Source organism: Eschrichtius robustus, chromosome 10 (assembly GCF_028021215.1).
Source record: "Eschrichtius robustus isolate mEscRob2 chromosome 10, mEscRob2.pri, whole genome shotgun sequence".
Classification (NCBI taxonomy): Eukaryota; Metazoa; Chordata; class Mammalia; order Artiodactyla; family Eschrichtiidae; genus Eschrichtius; species Eschrichtius robustus.
Genome location: NC_090833.1, coordinates 65,138,780 through 65,160,658, shown reverse-complemented (window position 1 = coordinate 65,160,658; position 21,879 = coordinate 65,138,780). Strand labels below are relative to the sequence as shown.

General features: G+C 37.1%; 2 protein-coding genes across 6 annotated transcripts in view; one reads left to right on the top strand and one right to left on the bottom strand.

Moving 5' to 3' along the window:
* Positions 1 to 4,806, top strand: part of PSIP1 (PC4 and SRSF1 interacting protein 1) — a 75,984-nt gene extending 71,178 nt beyond the window's left edge. For 4 of the 5 annotated variants that reach the window (XM_068551788.1, XM_068551787.1, XM_068551783.1 and 1 more), the window contains one exon: positions 4,557 to 4,806. In XM_068551788.1, coding sequence (XP_068407889.1) covers positions 4,557 to 4,665 — 109 coding nt within the window. In that variant the 3' untranslated portion in view covers positions 4,666 to 4,806. Of the gene's footprint in view, positions 1 to 121; positions 1,705 to 4,556 lie in introns of those variants that run through there. The other variant, XM_068551786.1, reaches the window with a different exon arrangement.
* A 21-nt stretch (positions 4,807 to 4,827) lies between these two features.
* SNAPC3 (small nuclear RNA activating complex polypeptide 3) overlaps positions 4,828 to 21,879 on the bottom strand; it is a 36,014-nt gene continuing 18,962 nt past the window's right edge. The window contains exons 6-9 of the mRNA XM_068551790.1: positions 13,827 to 13,909; positions 12,415 to 12,579; positions 9,672 to 9,779; positions 4,828 to 5,184 (exon numbers count right to left, since the gene is read on the bottom strand). Coding sequence (XP_068407891.1) covers positions 5,037 to 5,184; positions 9,672 to 9,779; positions 12,415 to 12,579; positions 13,827 to 13,909 — 504 coding nt within the window. The 3' untranslated portion in view covers positions 4,828 to 5,036. The remainder of the gene's footprint in view (positions 5,185 to 9,671; positions 9,780 to 12,414; positions 12,580 to 13,826; positions 13,910 to 21,879) is intronic.

The following is a 21,879-nucleotide window of genomic DNA, read 5'->3' as shown; positions in this document are numbered from 1 at the left end:
CGGAAAAAATTCTTTTGGTGATTTTAAAAACAAATGCACAGATTTAATATCTTTTTTCCTCCTGAGGAAAAAAAAAATCCTAATCCCAGTTGTCACACCTTTCTTTCCCCCTTTTCTTTAGGCCATCCAGTGAAGAGAGAGAGACTGAAATATCTCTGAAGGATTCTACACTAGATAACTAGGTTGACATACCTGGAATATAAAGAACATTTGAGAAGTTTGTAATGGTTTTCATTGGAAATATTTAGACTGCTGAAAGTTTTAAATTTTTATAAGCATAGGTTTTGATGTTTAAAACTTGCTTTGAGGGAGAAATCTCCTTACCTTTGTTTAAAAGTGACTAAACATTGCTAATTGTACTTGTGCAGTATTAACAGCTACATTATACAGTAAATGTGAGGGAAAGTCCATTTTAGGAAATGTTAAACTGCTTTTCCAGACATTGGTTGTAGTATATTTTCAATTAGTGTGTGTATGTTAATGTGTAATTGATAGTAGAAAAAGGTTACATTTTTAAAACTGCTACTTGCATAAACCTTTCCTCTCTTCCCAAATACTGTGGGTTTTGTGCATAGTTTTTACAAATCTTGGATTTACCAGACTGTCTTTTCATTGTTTGTGGGTTTTGTAGAAGTTAATCATTTTTACAGTAGATAAAATGTTACTTCTATACAAGTATTCACTCCCTCCCTTCTTTTATCAAAAGTTAATTTTAATCTCAGTCTACATTGTGCTACATTATCCTGCTGCTTTGTAACAATGTGTGGTCTGTATGCCTTTTTGTATGACAACTAGATATCCAACTGACGTTGAACTGTTCTACGGGGTACAAAACTCATGTTAACTTTTGAAGGTAATTTAGTTTTGTGGCTGGGAATTCAGTGAAGTCACATGAGTTTCCTGCAGCGAGCAGGAGTATATATAGGAATGAATCTGGCTTTAGGGTTCAACCATTTAAGATCCTTTACCGGCACTAGTAGCTGAAACTGAAAACTAAATGATAAAAGTTTATTTTTGAGAAATGTCTCGAGTTTCTGAATTTTTTTAAAAGTCACACATTAAAGAAGTCACTAAGTATTTTTTTAATTGGAAAAAATGCAATCCATAATGCTTTTGCAGTAAATAAAAGTAAATACTATATAAGGAAACTAACCTATTTGAAAACATGGCTATACCAGAAGGGAATTTTTATTTCTATGTCATACATGTGACAGGATTGCAAAAAGTGGAAACACAGTAGACAAAAGTAAAGGAGTTGTCTGTATATTCATGGATATGGACTAAATCAGGGTGAACCAAGGTTAACACAAAATTTAAGGGTAACTTAACAGATAGCATTTCTAAGATATTTTGAATACTAGGTCAGTTGGTGGTTTGCAGTAGCTTAAAAGACACTTCTCATGTTTAGAAACTGAATATGGGAAAAAGGCTTAATTACCAGTGTTTGCATGTGACATGCATCGTATGCTTTGACCTCTCGGGTAATTGTTTTCATCTATAGATGAAAAGTTTGAAACATTTCAGTAATTGGAGTTTTGCTTTTGAGAGGTCTTACAATGGAACTAGGACCCACTGTTTTGAGGGAACTCTTGCTATTATATCTGTTTGGTCCTTAATACAATTTAAATTTGGACAGATTTATTCTAGTTAAGCCATAAGTGTCAACATGTAAACTTGTTTTGATTAAAGAATTTTTCTATCAAAGTCTGCTAGTAAATTACTTCTTTGCCACTTATAAAACTGTGCTAGAATTCTGGATTTGCTTCCAAGAGAGTATACTTGGTCATAGAAACTGTATTATTTGGGGACACAGGGTTACTAAAACGTAAGCTCAAAATGATAAAAATAAAGGAAATGTTATCTTTTGGTTTACCCTTCCTTTTTTTTCGGTGACCCAACGGATCTATATAGTTCTACCAAGAAACCACAGACTGACTATTCAAATGCTGGAGAGAAATATAGTAGCATTCTGATTATTTATGTCTACTTTTATGGGCTGACCTTGCTCTAGCCAGTTGATTCATGTAGCGTTAAAACACTGTTGCCTTCTCTTTACCCTCATTTCAAGAAAAAATTTTTTTGTCATAGGTTGATTCACAGATAACTACTGTTCTCAGAACTCTTAAGAAAAAGTCATATAAACCAGTATCAATTTTTGGGAGCACTGGCTCAATTTAAATTTGTATTTGACCAAAACTACATAGCCGAACAAGTCAGTAAGAGATACTTTAAATGAGATAGCTAGCCCCAACCCAAACGTATTTTTTTTATATATATATAAGCAACATCTCTTCTGTGATTTTTTTTTTTTTAACCATCAGATAACGTTTAAAAGAGTAAGTTACACATGACTCAGCAGAATCAGTTGTTGCATGTTTTCTCAGCTGTTCTAGAGAAATTTCGTATGTATCATCTAAAATGGAGAACCTGAAACAGCTTGACTGGAATGATTTCAAATAGTAGGATGATAGATTTTATCCAGTTTTTGCTGATACATTGATTGTAGTGTACCCATACACACTTACCTGGTTAAAGACGTCAGGTCAAGATCAGGTCTGCCATCTAATCCTGTACAAGAGCAAAGGCTTTTACAGGGCTCTGTGAGGGCTTCACTAATACAACTTATCCAGAGAAATGATCTATTGAAAATAGCAAACCCATAATTACATATTAAGAAATGGAGAAGCTGCTATATAGTCCAAAATGTGTTTACATATTTATGCTGTGTAATTTTCCAACCTTAGAGATGACAGAGACACTGCAATTTGATTGGGAGAAAGGTCAAATTATCCTTAAAGGATACTGAAGCCTAAAATAGGTATTGCTTTTCTAGGTAATCATTTTGTGCCTGTCCATCCACTAGTATATCAAAATTCCATTCATTTCTAACTACAGAGGATGCTGATTAGTAAGTTCATAACATTTTCATATTTGCCTTCTTCAGATAAAATGTTGACTGTAGTTTGTCATGTGTTTAAAACTGAATTTTACAGCTACAAAATCCCTGATTCAAAACATCTTAAATATGCCTACTTCAAAGTTAGGGGTTTCTTTTGAGTTGAACGTAGTGGGAGACCTGTATAACTGATATGCAATACACTGGCAAGTTCTGAGAGTAATATGGTAGGCCTTTAGACAGCACCAGGAAATGATAATAGAAGGATATCTGAGCCTTTGTAACTTCGGTGAGGTAGTTAACCTTAAGAACCAGCAGAATAATAATCTCAAAGAAGAACAAAATAAGAATTTCAATAGCAGTAATGTTTTAACAGACAGCCTTCTTTGCCAGTAAAATAAATTGATTGGTACCACGCATGGATTAATGCTGCTTTGTGACAATCCACTTTCTGGAATTTGCTGTTTTGAGATATGAAATGATGAAAATAAAAGTAAACAGACCCTTGCATACTAATGGAAGACCTATAAGGAATGCAGTTTAAAAATAAAGGAAGCAAAAATTCATTTTTACCTGTGGAACTTTAAAGAATTAGATAAATCTTTGGTTTTCCAGCAGGATTTTCAATCTGTTCTAATTCAGCATCATTGGAAACATGAAAGTAAACATGCAGGCAATAACAGCCAGCCGGCCATGGAGGGACCTCTTATTTCCTTATGCTGATTTTCTGGTGTATTGACTGAATCAGTGAATATGCTCACCGCTAGAAACAGGTCCTTGTCTTCACCATACCAATCGACTTAATTGACTTATGTGGCATTTAAGTCCATAAAACATTTCACTGTCAACCTTTTAAACACACAGTCTTTTAGGCTTCATCAGTTTTTGATTTATATGGTAAATGTTCTTAGCCATCCAGGGAAAGTGGAATTCAGCCGAATTTAAATATAACCTAGAAGAGAGAACGTGAAATTTAAGTACAACACATTTAAAATGTTTAATTCTGTTTAATATTTTTCCAGCATTCCTAAAAGTATTAAACAGAATTAAATTTTCCACCAAAAAAGATTTCCAGAAAACATTTCAATATAGGTAGCTACAATTTTCTCTCACGGAGCTAGACCTCAGAATTTATCAAAGTTGCCCTTTGGCCCAGAATGAGAATAGGATAACTAGACTATCGTAACCAGAAGAATGAAGAGCTGGGATAGAAAAACAATTGTGTTTTTGTATACAGGATGCTGTGTGTTATTGCCTAAGAATCGTGATCCACAGCTAGCAATCCATAGGATCTTGATTTCCCATGTCCATTCATTGGTCATATTAGATAAAATCTATTTCTTTAAATCATAAAAACATTAAATTGGCATACATTTTAAACTAATAGCATTTGTGATTCCAAAAACTTCTGGTCAAGAAATGAAGCTTCAGTTTAAGTTACTTCTGTGAAGGTATGAGTGTATACTCAAGATCTTTATACATTCGTTATTCGTGTAGTGAGCCTTTCTGAAGTGTTAAGTGTGCCTAGTTTCTACCAAAACAAAACCTAACATTACAAAAGCGCTCAGTGTAAGATTAAATTACACAATAGCTACTCTTAATATTGTATTTATTAAATAGTCTGCTTTTATTCTTAACTTCTCCCTCATTTTTATTACAGATATTTGAAGGATCTTTACCTTGGAAGCCTCATGGTACAAGGTGTAGCGCTCACATTCTTCAAAGAATTTTCAAAACACTTCCATCACTTGATGTATAATGACAGATGAGCAAAAAGCCCTCTGGACAAAGAGTGAATAGGCATACTACAGACTGGGAGAAAACCAGAATACTTGTATCTGACAAAGGATTTGTACTCAGGATACATAAAGCACTCCTACAAATCAATGAGACAACTCAAAAATGGGCAAAAAAGCACTGAATAAAAACTATACTTTGGAATATTAAAATAATTTAATATATTTCAAAACATTTAAATACATTTAAGTTGCTTAATAAGAAGACCTGTGATTTGAACTTTCTTTGCTGGGGTGGTAACTTCAGCTGATTGTTTCAGGTGGATCCTGCTCCTCACTGGCATTTCTTGGAAGAAACATTTGATATTAACATTTTGATATTTTGACATTTTGACATTTTGATATTAACTAAAGGTTCCAGGATCAACATAAGGATAAGCGAGGAATTCCCCCAGTTTGTTGCCTTCTGAATCATAGTGGAGCATTCGGAAGCAAACATCACAAAAGAAACATGGGTCCTCTGGTGCAAAACTGTCATTGTTCGTCACCCATCTGTAGTTAAAAAAGATGTATATTATTATAATCGACTTTTTCATGCTTTAACATGCTGCAGTAGTTATGACCTGTAATAATATGTATACATAACATTCCCACTATTGCCTTAGCTTATTTATACAGTCCTTTATGTAATTTTGTATACACATGTATACATACACACATATCACTACCAATACTACTCCACAAGGCAAAGGGACAACTGTTGTCTGAAAGACTTCTCCTTAAAGGTAAGTAGAAAAGAATGTAAATCCATACTTGAAAGCATCACATACTTGCCATGACATACCTATCCTTCAAATAACTGTTAACATAAACACAAATGTTTTCTTCGAATAGGCCATCTTGAAAATGCATAATATTAGATACTACAGACTTGATAAACTTTTTGCTTAATCTTTCTAACTGGTAAATTAGTACTGGTTAACTTGAAAACTCCAGCTTTTTTTTCTTTTTTAACATCTTTATGGGAGTATAATTGCTTTACAATGGTGTGTTAGTTTCTGCTGAATAACAAAGTAAATCTGCTATACATATACATATGTCCCCATATCCCCTCCCTCTTGGGTCTCCCTCCCACCTCTCTAGGTGGTCACAAAGCACCCAGCTGATCTCCCTGTGCTATGCAGCTGCTTTCCACTAGCTAGCTATTTTACATTTGGTACAAGTCCATGCCACTCTCTCACTTGGTCCCAGCTTACCCTTCCCCCTCCCCGTGTCCTCAAGTCCATTCTCTACGTCTGCATCTTTATTCCTGTCCTGCCCCTAGGTTTGTCAGAACCATTTTTTTTTTTTAGATTCCATATATATGTTAGCATACAGTATTTGTTTTTCTCTTTCTGACTTAGTTTACTCTGTATGACAGACTCTAGGTCCATCCACCTCACTACAAATAAATTTCGTTTCTTTTTATGGCTGAGTAATATTCCATTGTATATATGTGCCACATCTTCTTTATCCATTCATCTGTTGATGGACACATAGGTTGCTTCCATGTCCTGCCTATTGTAAATAGAGCTGCAATGAACATTGTGGTACCTGACTCTTTTTGCATTATGGTTTTCTCAGGGTATATGCCCAGTAGGAGGATTGCTGGGTCGTATGGTAGTTCTGTTTTTAGTTTTTTAAGGAACCTCCATATACTGTTCTCCATAGTGGCTGTATCAACTTACATTCCCACCAACAGTGCAAGAGGGTTCCCTTTTCTCCACACCCTCTCCAGCATTTATTGTCTGTAGATTTTTTGATGATGGCCATTCTGACCGGTGTGAGGTGATACCTCACTGTAAAAACTCCAGGTTTTTAACCTAGAATTTAGGATTAAAATGTTACAGAGTATATACAAATGGGAATATGGGCAACATTATTCAAATGAGATTTTGGTTTTTGACCTGAAATGTCACATTAAGTGAAAATGATATTTTTCAGTCTATCTGAATTCTGCATCCCATGGATTGTTTTGACATCCCCTGATTTCCATTTTGATCTGATAACTGATTTATCATGTTTTCCTATTGATCATTTAGAAAAGCATATTGTGAATATATGCAAATCAATGTGATACACCATATTAAGAAATTGAAGGATGAAAACCATATGATCATCTCAATAGAAAAAATAGAAAAAATCTGAAAGAGAAATTAAGGAAACACTCCCATTTACCACTGCAACAAAAAGAATAAAATACCTAGGAATAAACCTACCTAAGGAGACAAAAGACCTGTATGCAGAAAACTATAAAACGATGAAAGAAATTAAAGATGATACAAACAGATGGAGAGATATACCATGTTCTTGGATTGGAAGAATCAACATTGTGAAAATGACTATACAACCCAAAGCAATCTACAGATTCAATGCAATCCCTATCAAACTACCAATGGCATTTTTCACAGAACTAGAACAAAATATTTAACAATTTGTATGAAAACACAAAAGACCCCGAATAACCCAAGCAATCTTGAGAAAGAAAAACGGAGCTGGAGGAATCAGGCTCCCAGACTTCAGACTATACTACAAAGCTACAGTAATCAAGACAGTATGGTACTGGCACAAAAACAGAAATATAGATCAATGGAACATGATAGAAAGCCCAGAGATAAACCCATGCACATACGGTCACCTTATTTTTGATAAAGGAGTCAAGAACATACAATGGAGAAAAGACAGCCTCTTCAATAACTGGTGCTGGGAAAACTGGACAGCTACATGGAAAAGAATGAAATTAGAACACTCCCTAACACCATACACAAAAATAAACTCAAAATGGATTAAAGACCTAAGTGTAAGGCCAGACACTATCAAACTCTTAGAGGAAAACATAGGCAGAACACTCTATGACATAAATCACAGCAAGATTCTTTTTGACCCACCTCCTAGAGAAATGGAAATAAAAACAAAAATAAACAAATGGGACCTAATGAAACTTAAAAGCTTTTGCACAGCAAAGGAAACCATAAACAAGACGAAAAGACAACCCTCAGAATGGGAGAAAATATTTGCAAATGAAGCAACTGACAAAGGATTAATCTCCAAAATTTACAAGCAGCTCATGCAGCTCAATATCAAAAAAACAAACAACCCAATCCAAAAGTGGGCAGAAGACCTAAATAGACATTTCTCCAAAGAAGGTATACAGATAGCCAACAAACACATGAAAGGATGCTCAACATCACTAATCACTAGAGAACTGCAAACCAAAACTACAATGAGGTATCACCTCACACCGGTCAGAATGGCCATCATCAAAAAATCTACAAACAAAAAATGCTGGAGAGGGTGTGGTGGAGTAAAAGGAACCCTCCTGCACTGTTGGTGGGAATGTAAATTGATACAGCCATTATGGAGAACAGTATGGAGGTTCCTTAAAAAACTAACAACAGAACTACCATACGACCCAGCAATCCCACTACTGGGCATACACCCTGAGAAAACCATAATTCAAAAAGCATCATGTACCACAATGTTCATTGCAGCTCTATTTACAATAGCCAGGACATGGAAGCAACCTAAGTGTCCATCAACAGATGAACGGATAAAGAAGATGTGGCACATATATACATGGAATATTACTCAGCCATAAAAAGAAACGAAACTGAGTTATTTGTAGTGAGGTGGATGGACCCAGAGTCTGTCATACAGAGTGAACTAAGTCAGAAAGAGAAAAATAAATACCGTACGCCTAACACATATATATGGAATCTTAAAAACAAAACAAAACAAAAAGGTTCTGAAGAACCTAGGGGCAGGATAGAAATAAAGACACAGATGTAGAGAATGGACTTAAGGACACGGGGAGGGCGAAGGGTAAGCTGGGATGAAGTAAGAGAGTGGCATGGACATACATATACACTACCAAATGTAAAATAGACAGCTAGTGGGAAGCAGCTGCATAGCCCAGGGAGATCAGCTCAGTGCTTTGTTACCACCTAGAGGGGTGGGATAGGGAGGGTGGGAGCGAGACGCAAGAGGGAGGAGATATGGGGATATATGTGTATGTATAGCTGACTCACTTTGTTATACAGCAGAAACTAACATACCATTGTAAAGCAATTATACTCCAATAAAGATGTTTAAAAAAAAAAAAAAGGGCTTCCCTGGTGGCGCAGTGGTTGGGAGTCTCCCTGCCGGTGCAGGGGACAGGGGTTCGGGCCCTGGTCTGGGGGGATCCTGCGTGCCGCGGAGCGGCTAGGCCCGTGAGCCACAATTGCTGAGCCTGCGTGTCTGGAGCCTGTGCTCCGCAACAAGAGAGGCCGCGATGGTGAGAGGCCTGCGCACCGTGATGAGGAGTGGCCCCCACCTGCCACAACTGGAGAAAGCCCTCACACAGAAACGAAGACCCAACACACCCATGGATAGATCAATAAATAAATAAAAATTAAACTTTAAAAAAAAAAAAAAAAGTAGAGCCAAGCCAGGGAGAGTTACTTTAAAAAAACAAAAACAAAAACAAAACACTGTGGTGGGGAACCCAAAACAAACTGATGACACTAAATTCTTCCGTTTTCGTCTAAATGGCTTTTTGACCCTGAGCCACAGTTAAAACAAAATCTAAACATGCAAAACCACAAAATTTTATGAAACCATATTTTGACCTCATTAAAAATGAGATGCAGTGTTATTTTTATCATCGAGAAGCTGTGGATGAAGCCAATTTTGTAAACTGCTAACAAGAGGCAGAAAGAATATGGCTCCCTGATGACATACATCATCCAGCATAAATTATCAACCAAACTAAAGTTTGACCTAATCCCTGGACTTCCATTATACATAATTCCTTATTGTCTAAAACATGGCTCTAACCTACTAAACTGATTTGTACTACTGTTTGTACTGCTTTCGTACTAGATAAAACCCTTTATATTATTCATATTCCAGAGTGTAAATCCTCAATTCAAAACAGAAAAAAACTGAAATACCAAAAATCTAAAGTACTTGACTGTTGAAGACCAATACTTTTCAAGGAAAAAAACAGAATCACTTACCTAGCTGTGTACATTTTACAAACAAAACATTTTCTGGTCCAGAGCCAATGCTTCTTGATAAGAAGGGGATAGAGTGTCCTATCCAGGCAGTCATTATGATGCACAAGCCTTTTGTACATGAAAAAATAAATGATGATATTGTAGTGCAAATTTTTGTGATCCGTAATGAAATATATCCTTACCTCAAAATTAAGAACACGGTAGGTATATTTTTCAATTTATTGTGTTCCACAAAACACTTTCTCCAAAAGAGCATTTGGGATTAAACAATGTTTTCTTTCCTGGGAAACTTCCCAAATCCCTTTATGGCCATGTGCACTATGACTCTTAAGAGGGAAATACTGTAGGCAGCATTTCTTGAATGTACTCCTTCAGAGAATCCCTGCTTTGCTCAACACGTAGTACACAGTCTGAGCAAGTGTACTCAGTGCTATTTTACCTAGATTAAGTGGTTTTGTGTTACAAACATGGGTCTTCTTTTATTAAAAGAGCTCTCATTAAAATCCAAATCTGGCTTCCGTTATAATGTGAATTGGTAGGACTTTAGTTTTAGGTGTCAGAATTCAGAAATTTTAAGTGGGAGTCAGTTCTCACTATGCCACTAATCAGCTTAGTGGGTTTGGATAAATCCATTAACCATGCTGGACCCCAGATTCTTCATCTGAAAAATGAATGGAATGCACAACAGTATTTTAAAGGCCCCTGATAATTATAAAATTTGATTTTTCTTTTTTTTTAGTAAGAAAGGGTAGCAATATATTAACTTCACCATCAGAAAATGATTAATAAACTTTTAATAGTTTACCAACTATTAAACTATGGAATGGCACTGAATGATTAAATCCTCCTGTAAGATAAAAATTACTTGTAGTCAATTACATTAAAAAACTCCTTAGGAAAGTCCTACAGTGCAAATGCTTAACAAGTGTAAATTGTTTTTCCAAGTTGCCTTGAATTTAAGGAATGACACTGTACAGCAATATGCCTACACTGTAAGAAATGTAAGGAGACTCAGATCACCAGAAAAAAGTCGACTGTCTTCCATCTTATGCTTATACTGAGGCACACTCCCCCTCATTTGAGTGAAGAGCAAGCAGAACATTTTATAAAAACTTAACACTTTATCAAAGAAGTAAACCTAAATAATTTTAAGTCATATAAATCTATGAGGTTTATGAGCTCTCCTGGCTCTTGCTTCATCAATTCTTCCCTAGAGGCAACTGTTTTCCATTCTTTTAACTGCCTCTTTTTAATTTAGCTCCTCAACATCCCTCTGCAGAACTACTAAACTTTGGTTAAATAGATATTTAATGTTTAAATTATGACAAATGAATTAAACATCCCCCTAAACCACAGAATTGACTATAGGTTCATTTTACTGTGTAACACTTTTGTTTTCTAGCTACTAATTCTCTCATGTTTGCATTTGCTTAGGTTTCAGTGTACCTGTCACTAATTCAGTTCCCTATTTGCTGACAGAATGGTAAACATGCTTTCCAAATGGGCTACACGCCAACGGGAGGTCTAGGAGTCTCAGGACATGCTTCCTTCGTCCCCTGTCCTGCTCCAATCTCTGGACTAAGCTGTTCTCTAGGTCTGTTCTACAGCCATCATTCTGGGACTTCCCTTTCCAATCATTCTGAGAGTTCCTTTTATGTCTTATCTATTCTGCTTTGCATTCCATGTGTTCCTTTTTCAAGGTTTACTCTTTGTGTAAAGTACTTCTGGTAGCTTCCTGAGAATGAGGGCATGGGAGGTAAATTTTTAGAGACCAGTCACTAAAACCCCAAAAAAGTGGAAGCAGGGACTTTCTAAAACCATCAGAATGAGTATATCATTGCTCCATAAAAAAATCTGAATCGTCTCTCAGAAAAAATCAAGCCAAGGATAGAGCAGGGCTTATTCCTATATAGTGGTCTTTCATAAATTGAGATTTCCTAAATAAGGAAATGAATAGCCTTATTCATTAGAGGTACCAGCTATACAAAATTTATAACTAATCCCTAAATCTCATTTTAGACTATTTCATTCCTGACCACTCTAAATCTTTATCAAAGCATTAAGCCTTCATATTTGTCAAATATTAGAATTACTCTTCTCTTCCCCCAGTTCCCTTTTACCTCCTTCAAATTTTGGCAAAAAGAGAAGAAACCTAGAAATATAGCTGCAGATTTGCAAAGCAAAGGGCCTATCTGATATACAAAGTGGATGACTATTACCTGAATAATAGCTGCCCAATATACAAAGATAATTACTTTTATTTACAGATTTTTAACCCCTTAATAAACAGTAAAGTATTTCTTTTTTTATAATAAAAATCCAGCCTGTATTGTTTGTCTTTATACCAGCACTGTCATAAAATATAATTTTTAATATTTTTTAATGGAGGAAGGGGCCCATGGAGACTCACAGAAGTCAAACACTGTCCTCAGGCAAAGGAGAAGCTTCAGTTATTTTTCTTGGTTTTTGGCATATTCTACCATTTCAAATGGCTCACACTGGTTAATCACTGAAGTAATTATTACAGATTTTCCGAAAGACAGACAATAGAAGATGCAAATGGATGCAGAGTTGGTCACTGCATAGCAAGCAGTTATTTTTGCTGCTCCTGAACGAAACTGCAGTGATGATTACTTTTATTCCTCTTATTTCAAACAAACAAAACTACCTGTGCTTTTATACTGTGAAATAAAGAAAAGGAAAACAGGACAAATAACAAAATGTTCTGAGTTCTACCACTTACCTTATGTCAGTAATGACAACAACGTGTTCACAGTCTCCCTGGTGACAGTATAAGTACGGAAAACCCAGTTTAATACACAAGTCATTGAAGGTGAAATCTTCCATCTTAGCAGTCTGAAACTTTCCATAGCCTCTATCATGGGACTCTGACCACTCAATGATGGTTCTGAGGAGGAAAACGGTAAGGATGTATCACTGCTCCAAGCGGTTTGCAACTGCATGTTTCACAAAAGCCGGCTCACCGAATTAACTGGACAGCTACCAACTTGAAATGAAAACCAGAGTGGCTGACACATGTTGCAAGTAGGAAGGAACTCTGAATTTTTCTGTATCCATTAGAGCAGCCGTTCTCAAAGTAAGGTCCTGAGACTCCCACAGAGGTTTGTGAGGTCAAAATTTATCTTTACGGTAATCTTAAAACTCTTTTCAATTCTTATTCCCTCATAAACACCAATTTTCTGGAGGCTATGTGATGTGCGTTATCACTTCAGACTGAATGGAAAATGTATAACAACGTCACTCTTCTCACTATTTTATTTTGTTCTGGAAGTTATTTTTCACAAAATTGTTATTAATGGTAACTGTAACTTGACTATTTAAATTAAGTTAATATTTTAAAATATTTCTTAGTTTCAATTTCTAATACAGTGAATATTTACAGCTATAACCCACATAAACAAAAGCTCTTTGGAGTCAATTATTTACAGTATAAAGGAGTGCGGAGGCCAAGTCTGAGAACTGCTGCATTAGAATATAGATACAAATGGCTATAATGAAAGAGTTTACATAAACACTCAGAAAAAATATACATATATACTCTATTTGCCAGGATGCCAATAATAAAAGTGTGGTAATACTTTTATGTAGATAACATGATGTCAGACATAGATTTTTCATGTTATATACATAAGCAACCTTACATACACATATCCACTCCAAACAGTATACATTGGACAAGCAGAAAAAAATAGTGAAAGATTAATTTACTATCACCTAAACATGAAGAACAGAGATTAATAAAGTGTTTAAGTGGGATTTAATCTTTTTTTTCAGATGTATCTAAGGCTCAACACAAGATTTACTATAATTTCTGAAACAGCAGATAATACATTTAAAAAATAATTCTAGATAGCTGGCAAAGATCTTGAAATGGTCTATGTATGTCTTTGGTAAGAAAATTTTCTTCTTGGGGTAAAAATTTGATTAACTTACTATAACCTAGGCCAACCAGATAACTTTGAAAATATTTTAAAAATTGAGGGATACTTTTTAACCCCAAAACAAACAAAAAACAATCTAACAAAATAATTCCTTGGCAAAGATTCTTAAGAGACCAATAATAGAATTTGTGGTGATAACCCTATTTTGACAACGAGAAACAGGAAAGACTTTAGGATTTTTGGAAAGTTATACCTGCTCAAATCTCTGCATTCAGGGTATCTTTTATCATTGTAAAATGTTCCTTCAAAATAAAAGAAGGCTGATTTATATAGGTCCTGAAAGAAAACAGATGGTATTGAGATAAAGTACAGTATTAACAATTATAAAATTGCTCTAAGTATTAATTCCACATTTGTGTGTCATAAAATCACGTTAATATGTTTTACAATAACCTCATGCAACTTCACAGAATCTGTTCAGTTCATTAATTTATTATTTAACAGGAACCTCCTATGTGGGAAGTATTATGTTAGTTACCAGGGATAAAGATATAAAGACATAATCCTTGCTGCTATTTTCAATTGTATCCTTTTGTAATCACTAGGTTTGATTTAAATTTGTATATTGTCCTGAGATTCATGAAAGGAACCCAATTAGAAATGAAATAAACTTTAATATTATTTTATTATATGCATACACGGTAGTGACAGTTATTTTGGATACCAGAACTAAAAACTAAACAAAGCCACATCTTTGCTGTTTCCCCAGTGTTAATGACAATGATCATGGAGCTATGTTGTTCTGTCCTTTTTTGTATTTTCAATGGGCTTTTATAAAAATTCCCCCTTTCTATTTTCAATAACTCTTAGGCAGGCAGAATGTGAATATCTATTCTTATTCAAGCAATCTTGCCCAAAGTACCATAGAACCCTCAGGTTTCAACTTTCAGACTACCAGACTTTCCATCAGAGGGGTGGTCTCTTAATCCTGACCTTATAACAGAATCATAAAAATACCAAAGACCAAGTCTCACCTCAGATCCATTAAGTGAGAATCTCTGATGATGTGGCTCAGGCACCAATATCTTCCCAACCCCCTGAGGAGATTCAGATGTGCAACCAGCGCTGAGAACCACTCTGTTAGACTCGTCCTTGACCATTTGCTTAGAATTAGACCCCTGGGTGAGGGTCAGAAGACCTATGTCTTTTTCCTACACTTACTCCTCAGACCTCAGTTTCCTCACCTGTACAATATCTGCCATGCTATCTTATAGGATTGTGGTGAGAATCAAAAGCAGTTTATGAACTATAAAAGATATATAAGTTTCAGGCATTAAAATAATATCACCCTAAGATAGCCTAATTTCTCTCCTTCTTCGAAGCTTCGATTTTTCTTTCTTATTTTTCTTCATTCCCCCATTTACAGATCACCTGGCACTGGCGTCAGACACCCTTCTAAGACTGGTTATGCTATTTCTTCTCAGACTACTCAACTGAATCTCCTGACCCTCTGTTTCCCCGTGTAAAATCTGAGTAAAGCCAATACGTTCTCCCCATGTGGTTGCAGAGATGAAAGGATATAACGTACTATAATGCCATGCCTGGCTGCTGTAACACAAAATACACCACTTACTATACTTCTAAACCTTCAAAGAGGTAAGCTAGGGTCCAAAATAAAGATTCTGAAAGAATCACTACTGCCTTATTTTGGAAACAAAACAAAGAAAGTTTAGTGTATATAAAAATATGTTCATATAGAACTTCATCTTAAGTGATTCAGGCAGTTTAAAACCTTTGGTGTAATTATTAATTAGAAGGGGGACTCTAAAAGAACAAAAATCTTTTCATTATATCATTATATAAACGGCTAGAAAAGAAGATGTGAGTAATCTCACTATCAGTTAATTTTCATTTTCAATGGTAACCAGAGATCCTCAACTAACTAGTTTCCCTATTTGTCAGCTGGTTTAGCTGACTAAGCTGCAAGGGAGGGAAATAACCAACTGACGTGGAAAAACTATAAGAAGTATAAGAAGTTACTTCTGTTATTAATCTAATGTAACCTAAAGGTCCACCTATTACTATTTCAAATTTATAAACAAAGTAACTATGGATAACTAGTATGATCATTTGAACAAAGTCATTATCTATATGTCATTTTAAGCATCTAATAATCATGTACTCTCTTGCTATCATTTCAAGTCAGCTGCGTTAGAAGCTCAGCAACATTCCTAAGATTTGCTGTGAGGAAAATAGTAATGGGGGAAAAGAAGTGTCAGAGAAGGCTGGGTAAGAAAATTTTTACAACTTAAATTTATGTTACCATTTTTCCTATATCCAGGCTTTACGTATAATAAGTAACAATAATATGTGTGTCAAGTATTTTCATGGAGTTCCTCTAAGTAAGACCCTTAAGAGACTACTGACAAAAAGAGATTGACTAATCTGAGCTACGTTAAAAAGATTGATAAACCAGACATTAAAACCTGAAGAACCATTAAAAACAAACAAAAACAAACCTGAGCAGAAAATACTGACACTGATTTTATACATATATTTTAAAAATGCACTTCATTCTTGAACTACTGTAGTCTAAAACAAACATTAGCAAAACATTACATTTTAGACATGGCTTTTAAAAGAGATTTAAATACACTGGCCCAATTCTCCTAGTCCTCTCACACACCAAATTCATCAAAGAAAGTATTTTGTTCAAATCTTGTTGGCTGGAAATAAGATTCTCATTTCCTCAGCTGCAAGAGCTGCAAGTCACTAATTTGTTCCATGATTACCAGTGAAATACATGCCAAATATCTCCCTGTCCAAAAATCCATTATAACTTAAGGACCTATTTTCAGTTTGTTAGGTGTAACAATGGCATGGGGCAAACAGATGAAATAATTCTGGCAAAATGCTGAGAACTGTAATGGGTACATAAGGGCTCCTTAAACTATTCTCTTTTTCATGTGTATGTTTATAATTTTCCAAGGCAAAACTTTTTAAAAAAACAAAACAAAACACTGTAAAATACAAATGCCAATCATTGAAATAAAAATCTTTCCACAGGCCAAACAACTATGAGTTCACCTTTCTAAAACATAGCTTAGAACAAGGAGGCAAATGAAACAGGTCCCTGAACAGGCAAAGATTCCACAAAGCCCATGTACTAGAATCTTGCCGTTAATCACAGCACAGCTCAAGTTTTCACTCAGTGCTTGTTCACCAAATAAATAAAAGGGTAGGGAAAGATGTCTAAAGCCAGGCATAGTACCAACATGGCAAAGAAAGAACGTGGGGCTTTGAAGGCAAGCTGGCAATGGTCTGAATCCAGCCTCTACCACTGCTTACTGAACACGGGTAACTCATGACGATGCTTTGACCCATCTTTTTCTTACCTGTAAAATGGTGATAATTCTTTCCAAAGATACTGTACTATCAACTAGTGTACTATACAACTGGCACACGATAAGTGCTAAATAATCAGAGGATATTATTTTAATACATGGAAGAGGCAGAAACAATGAAACAGCAGATGTATAAATAGGACTATGGGTCATTTAGTCCCCTGCTTAGAAAGCTGCTGAAGGCATGAGCACTGATGTACAAACACAATAAACTAAACAAGTCTGGTTAAAAACACTCTCCAGGATTCCTGGAGCTAAGACTGATTCCCAGATCTGACTCACCGCTGTGAGCAGTCATGACATGGTCAGAATAAGGAGGGTGAATTCAGATTTTTCTTCTTAAATTGATCTTATAAACTTATAGCTACACCTTGTTATTCTTTTTTCCCCCACAGGCTGGAGAAACTGCAGAAGACTGCTTCTCTTTTAGAAGAAAAGATAAATCTTCTATTTCCTGGTGTGCATACAGCCTTGAGATTCCACTTGTTTCTCTTTAATGTTTACCTTCAAAAGCACCAAGCTGGCAAACCTGAAGAACCCAAATATCTTAAAACCACTTTCAATATAACTCAAACACTATGCTGGTCTCCATGCCAGTCACCCAAAAGACTGGAATACAGCCAGCCTTGTGGGACAGACAAACATATCAAATAGTATCAGCATATTATTATAAAGCACTAAAATGGACAAACGAAATGGGGCCAGAGTGGCAAACAGAGGACAGTCAAGAAGAATCTCATATAATAAGTGAGGGAAAGGGCTTCCCACCCATGTTCAAACACTCAGAGCATAAAAAAGTATGGTACGCTTGTGCCAGATAAATTCATTGTGGCTGAAAAATAAGGTGTAAAAGCAGGGGGTGAACAATATAGAAAGTTAACTTGAGAATCACCATTACAAAAGGCCTTATATGTCAGCCTAAGGAACTCTGACCACACGCAACAGAGAACCACTGAGACTTTTAGATTGGAGAATGACAGGATCAATTTTTTAAAAAAATGTTTTCAAAAAGAACGGATTTATTCTTTTAGAGCAGTTTTACGTTTATCATAAAATAGGGAGGTGCAGAGGCCTCCCACACACCCCTCCCCCACCACACGCACAGCCTCCCCTTTATCAACACCACTCACCACAGTGGTACATTTGCTACCAAGGGGGAACCTAAACTGACACATCATAATCACCCAAAGTCCACAGCTTACTTTACAGTTCACTCCTGGTGTTCGATCTGTCTTTGAGAGACATCTTGAGTGGCAGGTATGGGACAGTCTAAAGGTGGGGAAACCAGTTAAGAAGTCTCTATAATAGTTCCAGGAGAAGATGCTGAGGGCCCAAACTAAAGCATACAGCAGTGGAAAAAAAGAGTCTGGAGCTATTATGGCAGGATAAACAGCAACGGAAAGGGAGAGTTTCATCTGAAGAAAAAGGGAGATGGTAGAATAATGAGTTTAAGACTAACTGAGCTTGAGGTATCTGGGTTCATTTATTCAGCAAAGACTTGGGCACTTCCTCTGTGTCACACATCATCACAGGAACACATCACTGAACAAAACACAGTCCCTGCCCTCATGATTCAAGGGAAGGAAGACAGACAAATATATAACATGATGTTAGGTAGTGATGAGTGTTATTAGCATGTCGGGGAAGAGAATACTAATACAGGGAAAGACCTCTCTGTCGAGGCAACATCTAAAAGAAGAAGAAATGAGGGAGTGAGTCATCTGAATACCTGGTGAAGAACACTCCAGGGTGAAGGAACATAAGATACAAAGGCTCTGAGCAGGACCCTGCTTAGCATACAAGAGAAAGAGCAAGAATGGCAGGTTGTTTGAAGGCAACAAGTGACAAAGAGGGTGTTAGCATATGAAGCTGGGAGGCAGACAGGACCAGATAATGGACCACAGTAAGGACTTTGTATTTTATTCTAGATATAAGAGAAAGCCACTATAGACTTTCAAGCTGAAAAGCAACAGGATCTGACTGATACTTTACAGGATCATCTGGCTGGTATAAAGGAGAAACAGAAGTGTGCAAAGGGGCAGGAGGAACAGTCACTAGGCTACTGCAACAGTCCAGGCAAGAGATGATGGTGATTTAACCAGCCTGGTACCTGTGAAGGAGCAGAGACATGGGCAGATCCTAAATATAATTTGAAAGTAGAGCCAAAGCACTTGCTGATGCCTTCAATGTGGGATGAAAAGGAAGCAAAGATGACTCCAAGGTTTTTAGCTTAAGTAACCAGGTGTAGAATGAGTGTATTTACTGAGATGGGAACACTGGGGAAAGTACAGATTTGAGGAAGAAGAGAGAACTAGAGTCTGTTTTTGAACAAATTAAGTTTGAAATGTCTATTAGACATTCAGTAATTGTCAAGGAGGCAGTTGGAAAAAATAAGTCTGGAGTTCAGAGAAGATGTTGGGATTGGAGATGAAAATCTGGGCTAGGAATCTGGATGAGATCGCCTAGGGAGTATACACAGAGGAGAGGTCTGAGGATTGATTCAAAGGGCTTCATAACATTTACAAGTCAGGAGGATGAGAAGCATCCAGCAGAGGAATTAAAGTCAGACAGGAAGAAAATTAGGTGGGTGTAACATCTTTTTTTTTTAAATAAATAAATTTATTTATTTTTGGCTGCACTGGGTCTTCCTTGCTGCGCATGGGCTTTCTCTAGTTGTGGCGAGCCAGGGCTACCCTTCGTTGCGGTGCGCAGCCTTCTCATTGTGGTGGCTTCTCTTGTCGCGGAGCATGGGCTCTAGGTCCGTGGGCTTCAGTAGTTGTGGCACATGGGCTCAGTAGTTGTGGCTCACAGGCCCTAGAGCACAGGCTTCAGTAGTTGTGGCACACGGGTTTAGTTGCTCCGCAGCATGTGGGATCTTCCCGGACCAGGGATCGAACCCGTGTCCCCTGCATTGGCAGGTAGATTCTTAATCAGTGCGCCACCAGGGAAGTCCCAGTGGGTGTAACATCTTAAAAGCCAAGTAAAGAAAGTGTTTCAAGTAAGAAGGAATATTCAATTGTGTCACATGCTGATGAGAGGTCAAATAAGATGAGAACTAAGTCTATGGTGGCATTAGTAAAGTGATTTTGGTGGAGTGGTGATGAATAAAAGTGAGTGTAAGACAAAGTGGGGGGAGAAAAAGAGAAACAATGAATTGAGGTACTATTATTAATTCTTCTTATTATTAACTCATTAACTCTTGAGTCAGTTTACCGAGAAGAAAGCAGAACGATGAGATGGCAGCTAGAGGAAGATACAGGATCAAGAAGAGGTTTAGAATGGGAGATGGGAGATATTACCGCCCACTTGTGTACTAATGGGACAGCCAACAGAATGGAAAAAACTGATGATGCAGGGAAGAGGGGATAAATACAAGAACAAAGTCCTTGGTTATGCAATGGGGGATGGAATCCAGTAGACACCTACATTGGCTTTTGATAGCAGCAGGTTTAGCCCATCCATTGTAACAGGTGTGAAGGCAGAATTGCATGGGCAAATGGGTAAATGTAGGTAAAAGACAATGGAAAATTCTTTTCTGGTAACTTATTTTCTCAGTGAAATTAACAGCAAGGTTTTCAGCTGAAGGTAAGCCACAAGGAAAGGATGCTGGCAGTTTCAGAAGGAATAAAACAGTTACCTTGAAAAGTGGCAGAGTGTATCGACTATAGAGAGGTGGTAAAAATGCCGGGCAGCACTGAGGCTAAGTGAGAATGCCCAGTGACGCTTACAAATAATGGGTTTGGAAACCAAGAGAGAAAGAGATTTACAGAGATTGGAGTACACTTAAAACCATGAAAACTGGGGGAAAAGCCCAGAAGAACAATTTAGAATAAGAATTAAGATGAAACCTAAGTTATAATAACATCTGTATGGCTGGTGATAAAGGAATGAGCAAAAAGAAGAGATTGTGATGGTTCTTGTCCAAACTCTTATCTCCATTCTAGTTGTTCCAACATCTTCTTAGTGATCTACAGGAGATGCTGCCCTTCTTAAGTATGCCAGTAAATCTGAGGTCCTCTGCCAGAGTTGTACCAGGTAACAGAATTAGGTCAAGCTTGCTCTATGATGAAATTCAGAAGGATCAAGGCCCTACTGTTATTGAGTAAGCAATCCCTTCTGGAAACTGTGGGTGGCCCGTCTGCCACTTAGGTCCTTTCTATCCTGATCCAATGAGTATGCAGGGTTTCTCTGTCCTTTTGAGAGCAGCACCCTGGGAAACACCAGCAAGGACCATCACCAGATATTACGTCCCTGTTTGCTTCAATCCTTGAACTAACAGGTTCTTCTATGGGCACTGATGCTCTTGGGTGGACTCCAACGCTTCGCTGGGGGCAGTTATGACAGACAAACTCATACAGAGTTTGAAAGAGAAGAGAGTGAACAGCAAATTCCAATGCTACAGTGAGGTCAAAGTGTATGAACGTGGAACAGAGACCTATTGGTTAGAAAATTAGGTGGTCCTATGACCTTAGAAAGAAGAGTGTACAGAAAATGGTTGAGAAATAAATGGGAGATGAAGAAATCAAAACTGAATATAGCCTCATCTTTAAAAAGGTCTTGATGACAAAAAGAAGGGAAGAGGGACTTCCCTGGTGACGCAGTGGTTAAGAATCCACCTGCCAATGCAGGGGACACAGGTTCGAGCCCTGGTCCAGGAAGATCCCACATGCCGCAGAGCAAATAAGCCCATGCGGCACAACTATTGAGCCTGCACTCTAGAGCCCACAAGCCACAACTACTGAGCCCACGTGCCACAACTACTGAAGTCCGTGCGGCTAGAGCCCGTACGAAGCAACAAAAGAGAAGCCACCGCAATGAGAAGCCCGCACACTGCAATGAAGAGTGGCGCCCGCTCGCCATAACTGGAGAAAGCCTGAGCACAGCAACGAAGACCCAACACAG